The 8,492-nt window shown below is 37.7% G+C and overlaps 1 protein-coding gene across 1 annotated transcript; it reads right to left on the reverse strand.

The window, feature by feature from the left end:
* Window positions 1-3,690: 3,690 nt before the first annotated feature.
* On the reverse strand, window positions 3,691-5,856 carry LOC103122799 (olfactory receptor 52A1-like). Its single transcript, XM_007533419.2, has 2 exons — window positions 4,929-5,856; window positions 3,691-4,107 (listed from the first exon to the last, which is right to left on the reverse strand). The coding sequence occupies exons 1-2, from the start codon at window positions 5,854-5,856 to the stop codon at window positions 3,947-3,949; spliced, it is 1,089 nt and encodes a 362-aa protein (XP_007533481.2). The 3' UTR covers window positions 3,691-3,946.
* Between the last annotated feature and the right edge of the window lie 2,636 nt (window positions 5,857-8,492).

Raw genomic sequence — 8,492 nt, forward strand, 5'->3', positions numbered from 1 at the left:
GCATGGGTCCTTGTGATTTGTACTTTGTACACTTAACCTGGTGAGCTACCACCCAGTCCAGAAACTCACTTTTACTTAATGTAGTTCTGCAGATATTGGGATAGAAAAATGGGCTATCACACTAATTATGTTGGTGGATTTGGGGTTAAGGACAGAAAAATTAGTATTTTAACATTGCTTGAGTCCTAGTGAAAATAATTGCTTCAATTTAAGCATGTATGAACTGTATATAGTTATATCCACATACATAAAGATCATATATAGGCAACATAAAAACCTCACTCTACATATATTCAGAGAAGAACCTGTTTTGCTTTGACAAGTTATTACACAATTTTCACTTATTAATTTGACTTTTTCATACACACAAGCATCACAAACAGTGTTATATATATTAGTGGCTAAATATAAACATAGTGTTTTCTAAACATAAAAAGTAAATCTCCAGGGAGTCGGGTGGTAGCGCAGCGGGTTAAGCGCAGGTGGCGCTAAGCACAAAGACCAGCGGAAGGATCCCGGTTTGAGCCCCCGGCTCCCCACCTGCAGGGGAGTCACTTCACAGGCGGTGAAGCAGGTCTGCAGGTGTCTGTCTTTCTCTCCCCCTCTCTGTCTTCCCCTCCTCTCTCCATTTCTCTCTGTCCTATCCAACAACAATGACATCAATAATAACTACAACAATAAAAAAAACAAGGGCAACAAAAAGAATAAATAAATAAAAATAATTTAAAAAATTATTTAAAAAAAAGTAAATCTCCTTAAGAAAGAGAAAAGGGATGGGATTGGGCTGTGGAGCACCAGATTAAACACACATTATAAATTCTGCATTAGGCTTTCCTCAGATAAAAAACTAAATCACTTTAAGAAACCAATTTTGTGAGAAACCAGTCTTCAGAATTTCTGTCCAGGTTTCTTAGATCTCCATGCTTATTAGATTGTAAGATTATTGTTTGTTGAATAAGACAAATGACTAAACCAAACTTTAGAATAATATTGTCTACAGTAGTCTAGAAGTTGTCTTCGCATTTATAGCAAACACTACACACTAAAGATTTCCCAAAATTTCTTCTCTTATACAGATCAAATGAACTACTGAGAACAATAAATGAGTAAACATGTATGTATGTATGATGAGATGTGATGCCCCGATCTGTGAATAAAGAAGGAGAAAAGGCAAGGGTATAGAATTGGAAGAAGAGTCTTATATGAGGGATTTGTGTATTAAATGCTTTAAGATGTGCCTCTCTCTTTCTGGGGCAATTGGAAGAGACTGATAAATATTTGTATGTAGGAGAGTATGATTAAAAGGAATTCAAGACCACCAACTCTAAACGCTTCCAAGAGGCCGTAGAGCTTATTGATGATGAAAACATCTTCAGCAGAAATGTTTACAAGGGCCATGTGTTCACAGTAAGTGTGGGAATTAAATTGGTTGGGTAAGGTAGCAGGTGGCACTTTGTGAGCAATAAGCATGGGATTACCAGAATGGCAGGCCAAAGTTGCACCCCCACTTCCAAAATATGTGACTAGTTGTTGAGTGAGTATGGTTGCATGCCTCATAAGATAATTAGTCCAGAGTCATGACCAGCAGGACCCCCGGTTCAATACCCTGGAAATGTGTGCATCAGCCACATCTGAAAGAGGCAAACATCTAAGTCAGTCTCTGGCAAGTGAAACCAAAAAATCCCCAGCATCTTGGGGACAGTGCTGGTGCTCAGTGCCATGTCTGTGAATTCCAACATAGGTGGGGTTATGAGTTTAGATTTGATGATGAATAAAAGTAGTGACATTCCCACGAAAGTCATAATGTACATAGAACAGAATGGAATCCCAGTCCAACACTGTACAGAGTTGAAACCAGGGATCCTAATAAAGTTCAGCACAGAAAGCAGAAGGATTGTGCCATTCAAAAACGACATGAAGGTTCAAGGGCATTCTGAACAACCTTGAAAAGTATACAAAAACAGCGGCCTTTTATATGTCACCTTTATTCATTCACCAACTATGAAATAACAGTGAGGAAAGGTTACACTCAAAAAAAAAAAAAGCCAACATTTTAAGGGAATGAGATAAGAGTACTGGGTCCTGAAATTGGTGCAACTCAGAATGTTTCTACTCGTGACCACAGAATGCAAGTTCAGACCTATCAAATCGATGGGGTTTACAGTCAACAATAGTTATACACTTTTCCCATATTTGGGATCTACTCTCTTCCCTGATCCAGCTTTCTAGCCCTTTATCCAGCCAGGACATCATCTCCCCAGACAATAACCTGTATCCATCTGCATATCAGATGTCAGACTCAAGCAAAAACTAATAAAGTCAAGGGGCCTTTGGAATATACCTAAAATATACCCACTAGCTATGTCCAAAACAGAGACCCCAAATATTTATCTGCAATATTCAGCCTTTAGGTCCATGATTAATCAACAATTAATCAACAACTTACATGATTTTATATTTTAACTGTTTTTCAGACACCTAATTCCAGATGCTACCATGATGCCAAATGGACTTCCCTGGGCAGATGATCCCACCAATGTGTACTGGAGCCTGCTTCCCCAGAGCCCTGCCATACTAGAGAAAGAGAGAGACAGGCTGGGAGAAAGAGAGAGACCGGCTGGGAGTATGGATCAACCTGTCAATGCCCATGTTCAGTGGGAAATCAATTACAGAAGCCAGACCTTCCACCTTCTGCACCCCATAATGACTCCCAGAGGGCTAAAGAACAGGAAAGCTGGGAGTTGGGTGGTAGAACAGCAGGTTAAGCGCAAGAATAGGGAAGCTATCAGGGAAGGGGTTGGGATAAGGAGTTCTGGTGGTGAGAATTGTATGGAGTAGTACCCCTCTTATCCTATGGTTGTTGTCAGTGTTTCCTTTTTATAATTACAAATTTTAAAAAAAAAGAAAAAGAAGAGTCATATAAAGATCCAGGGGGAAAGTGACTAGTGCTTCATTTGACAAAAACCATCCACTACTAAGGAAAATATCTTCTGTCTGTTAATTTTTCTACCAAAAAGGCAAAAAAGAAGCATAAAGCTAAAGAAATAGTGTCAAATTAATTATGTGATGATTTTCTATCACACTATTAAATACACTGTGTGTTTATAGAGTGCTTGACAATTTAATTTTTTTTAAAAAGTGAATTATAGTATCAGAAAAAATAATAATGTCTAAAATGCAACAGTTGACCTATAACACTCTTATAATTTTGTGCCATTACCTACTAGAATCTAAAAATATACTGCATTTTCTACTTTAATGTCTTCTTCTTCTTCTAGCGTTTGCCATTTAATGTCTTCATTTCACATATATTTTGCTTTTGTGAAATAGTTTTGCTTGTGAGCTGATATTCTAAGAAATATCAAAATATACTTCTTGGGGGCTAAGAAGAGGCACACTGGGTTAAGCATACACATTTACTATGTGCTTGGACCCTGGTTCCCTTCTCCCTGCCTGTGGAGGGGTGTAGGGTCTTCACAAGTGGTGAAGCAGGTCTGCAGTGTTTTTCTTTATCTCTTTTTTTCTATCTCCCCTTCACCTCTAAATTTATCTCTGTTTTTAATGAAAAATGAATGAAAATAAAGTAAAATATGTTTAGTGCAGCTGAGAAATGACACAATGGTAGGACATTAAGCTTGCAAATATGAGATCTTTGGTCCAATCCCTGATTTTTCTTTCTCTGTTGCAGCTCTCTCTCTGAAATTATAAAATTAAAAAAAATTAAGACTTCCATTTATTTTGGTTAGAGACAGAGAAATTTAAATGACAGGTGGGACAGAAAGGAGAAAGATAGCTGGTTAACAGCTCCAGAAGCTTGCCACACAGGTGGGGAGTGGAAACTAGAAATAGTAAATAGTGGAGAAGTGTGCATCTGTTTCCTTTTTCCTTTGTATTCTTTCTTTTTTTTTTTTTCTTTTTTTGTTTTTTCCATAAGTTTTATTTATCTCTAAGGTTTGGTGTCAGGACTAAAATCAACTTCTCTTAATGAGCTTCCCCCACCTTTTATTTTTTCTGTTGTGATTGGACAAAGAAATTGAGGAGGGAAGATAGAAAAGGAGAGAGACACACTGATTTCTGTCACCACTCCTGAAGAGTCCCTCAGGTGGAGGCGGGAGCTCAGAACCAGGTCCTTGCTCATGGAAACATGAGTGCTCAACTGGCCGCTGTCCTTGCACATCTTAATGTGTGCTCTCAACCAGGAGTGCACATGCGTGGACCCAATAAACACACATTTTATAAGAGTTATTAAAGATTGCACACTTCCTTTGAATCAAGAAACTGTAGAAAAATGTCTTAAATGAATATTAGATATTCCACATAATGGTGCGGGTTTAGGTAAATTGAGTGGAACAAAAAAATACTGTGAATTATTCCAGAGAAGAATACTTACAGTGATTTATAAAGGAGAAGGAGAGAGAAAGATCCCTATTATTTTGCTTTCAAAATTGTAAGTTACTGCTCTCAGTGTTATAAAGGGTTGCAACATTATTGATTAAAAGTTGCCATACAATATGATGATCTCAATACAAGTTTACAGGGAGTAAAATTTCATGAAATGATTAAAAAAAAACATCAATTATGCAACCAACATGAATCCATTATTTTATTTCACTTTGAGAGAATGCTATAATCGTACAGAGTGAACACATGAAGGCAATTAAACAAATATATATATATATACCTCCAGGGTTATTGCTGGGGCTCAGTGCCTGCACCATGAATCCACTGCTCATGGAGGCTATTTTGTCCTCTTTTATGCCCTTGTTGTTTTAGCTTTGTGGTGGTTATTATTATTGTTGTTGTTGATGCTGTTGTTGGATAGGTCGGAGAGAAATTGAGAGAGGAGGGAAGACAGAGAGGGAGGGAGAAACACAGGAACCTGCAGCCTGCTTCACTGCCTGTGAAACAAAAGAGATTTTATGAACATAAAAGTTTCACCAGGTGAATACGAATTTTCTTGGTCTTTGCACCATACACAAGGGGGTTGAGAAATGGAGGGACCAGCAAGTAAAAGCTGGAAAAGAGGATATGAATGTAAGGTGGGATATGAGACCCAAACCTATGTGTGAAGAAGGAGAAGAAGGAGAGGAGGTAGAATTGGAGAAAGACACATATATGAGCAGTGCACGTATTGAATGCTTTCAACCTAGCTTCCTTCTGGGGCAAACGAAAAACAGTGATGAATATCTGTACATAAGACAAAGTGATGAAAGTGAGGTCCATGCCTGCAACAGTGAAGGCCACAAACAGACCATAGATTTTGTTGATTCGGATATCTTCTGCAGCCAGCTTCACAATGGCCATATGCTCACAGTAGGAATGAGAAATAACCGTTGTATGATAAAACTGAAACCTGAACTTTATCAAAATGAAGCATGGAGCTACCAGTATGGCAGCCCGAAGTGTGACAATAGTCCCGATTTGGGTGATCACCTGGTGGGTGAAGATGGTAGCGTGTCTGAGTGGATAGCAGATGGCAACATAACGGTCCAGGGCCATGGCCAGCAGGATGCCTGACTCTGTGCATTGAAATGTGTGGATGAGCCACATTTGGAAAAGACATGAATCAATGTAAATCTCAGGTGCATGGAACCAGAAGACCCCAAGCATCTTGGGCACAATGCTGGTAGCAAGGGCAATGTCTGTGACTGCTAGCATGCCCAGGAAAATGTACATGGGCTCGTGGAGGCTGCGCTCTGTTTTGATGAGGATCAGAAGCAAGGAATTCCCAATGATGGCAATGAGGTACATGGCAAAGAACGGAATGCCAATCCAGCACTGCACAGACTCCAGGCCTGGGATTCCTCTGAGTGTGAAGATAGAGGGCATGAAGATAGTGCTGTTGGGAATGTGCATAGTGTCTTAGGTCTAATAATTCAACTGAAACACTTTCTCTATCAGTGATTCTGGCACTCTTAATGTCTTCTATTTTTGTCCGCTTTTATACTAAAACTATCAGCATTTGGAAAATATGAAGAATATAGCATGCATTCATATGGAAAAGGGAAATGTAGATTCAGGAAGATGCGTCACCATTTTCATGAAGACCTTCTACAAACGTTGTGCCGCCATGAGATGCTATGTACAGAACAAGCCAACTGCAGAGATACAGGAGAATGTCTTGGCAATGAAATGAACAGCTAGCCTCTCTGTTACTCCTCTTGAAGACCTACGGAAAAATGAACTTCATTTTGTTTGGCAATTACACATGAGTTAATGGGCTTATCTCCCTATCTTCTATTTCTTCTAGTGTTCTGAATAGACCCAGTTGTCTCAAAGTCAGTAAATGTTTAGAGTCAGATAGTTCCCACAATAGTATAGAAAGTTAGTGCCAATGACTTCCTATAAAGTAGAAGGAATATAGAAGGAAGTATGGCCCAAAAGTCTGCATGCTTAGAGACAAGTATTTAGGGTTAGTCTTAAAAATAATCACTAAGTTTGTTTGCAAACAGACAATTCCCATAACCTTATCAGTTCATTAGAAAAAAATACTATATATGTGGATAGATACATAGATAGATAGATTAGATAAATACATAGATTATAAGACAGATAGACATCGAGCATTGTATACAATAACAGATAAAATACCTAGAAGGAAGAAATATTTATGAGCTAACAGTCAACAAAAGTCACATATAGGGCTGGCTGACTCATTCAAGGACTCTAGTGGATATGGAAATGTATGTAATATTGGGGATATGTCAATAAAAAGTAGATCACCTGTTACACATATTTCTTTTCATGATTCAGAAAGTTGTAAGTTAAGTTAAAATAATGGAATGAAAGAACATTTTCCCTAAAATAATCAAATAAGTGATCCAAATATGGGATATGAAGGCAGACTTGGACTGATTCAGGAGTGTACTACAGAACAGAAAAGAATGTATTTGTTCCTGAATTCACTAATAAATTTTCTGATAATAGTAATTAGGTTCTTATGTGTTTTTTTGGGGGGGTGGGGCAGATTGTTTTTAACACTTTATTTTAATGAAACAGGGAGAGGAGGAGGAAGAGGAGAATGGGAGAGATACAGAGACCAGAGTAAGACACCAGTTTATGGTGGTGTCAGGGATTAAACCAGGGACCTCAGAGTCTCAAACATGAAGGTCTATTGCATAACCAGTATGCTATCTCCCAGGCCCACACTTCATATATTTTATAATAGTTTTCCTCTGATCTAAATCCCAGCTTTAAAAAATATCATGTATTTTATGGTAAGACATTTTTAAGCTATACTTTAGCTGGATCCTTGTATGATGGTATTGCAAATCAATGTGATTTTTCATACCTCCTTTAGTAAAGTTGCTTTATGTGAACACATTCATGTTTAACTATCATATCCAGAAGGACACCATATATGAAAACAATGCAGAAATCATTGTTTTCTGGCAACATTTGATTTTCATGAACGGATCTACTCAGAATGGTCATCTTATTGAAAGAAGGCTGTTACATGTTTAGATTAGAGTAGTCATTAAGGACGATGATTTATGAGATGTCACTTACTGCTTGATTTATGAGATGTCACTTACAAATTTATTTATCAATTGATTAATTGTGAAAATGATATATTTTCTTATTTGAACAAAACATAATTAAAATGGGAAATATACTCAATGTCTGTGTTAAGCATAGCATGTAGCATGTCAGCATTATACTACATCAAGTGGGAAGTATATACATGAGTACAGGCAGAACATGATTTTTCTTGGTTCAGTTGCTATAAAAGATAATGGGAGGATAACTGGATTACTCACCAGACACTGTTATTGGGAAATGATTCTGTTCTTCTTTCTCAGACACCTGAAAAGCTCTGCTAGTTCCTCATATCATTTTCACTCATAATTGATCATCATCAATGGTTTATCATACCAAAATTCAAGTCTCATGCACTTGTGATTTGCAATGCCTTTTCTGTCTACATTCTCTGTAACAGAATCTAGTCATGTCATAAATCCTATTCCATTTGGTGTTGAGACTCTCTGCCACTCTGGGGATGTCTCTGCCCTTCCATGCTTTGGTTTTCTCTCTGCAATAACAACATTCTCCCTCCTCTGCAAACCCAAGATCATTTTTGTGTATTCATCTTCCAAATAAAATTAGAAGCGAAGGAGATACTACTCGGTAGAACATTCACTTCTTCAATTCAAGGGAAATCTGCTTGTCTTTTATACTAAGGGTCCCTCCTGAATGGGTACAGGAGGAGTTACCAACCTAGGATGAGCAATTCCCTGGCCACTGTGCAAACTCGAGGCACACAGTAGAATGTAATTAAAATCCCTTGACTCCATGCACTTCAAATATCCCGGACACCACTTCTATAACTTCCACAAATATGTAAGTCCAAAGAAATTAATATACCATTTTTCTACCCATAAAATATCACAAGAAAACTTCAGTTAGAAATACTTTTATTTGAATCAATTTTACATTTAAAAAATTTTATTAACTTTAATTATTGGAAAGAGATGGCCAGATATTGAGTGGGA

Source organism: Erinaceus europaeus, unplaced genomic scaffold (genome assembly GCF_950295315.1).
Source record: "Erinaceus europaeus unplaced genomic scaffold, mEriEur2.1 scaffold_1218, whole genome shotgun sequence".
Lineage (NCBI taxonomy): Eukaryota > Metazoa > Chordata > Mammalia > Eulipotyphla > Erinaceidae > Erinaceus > Erinaceus europaeus.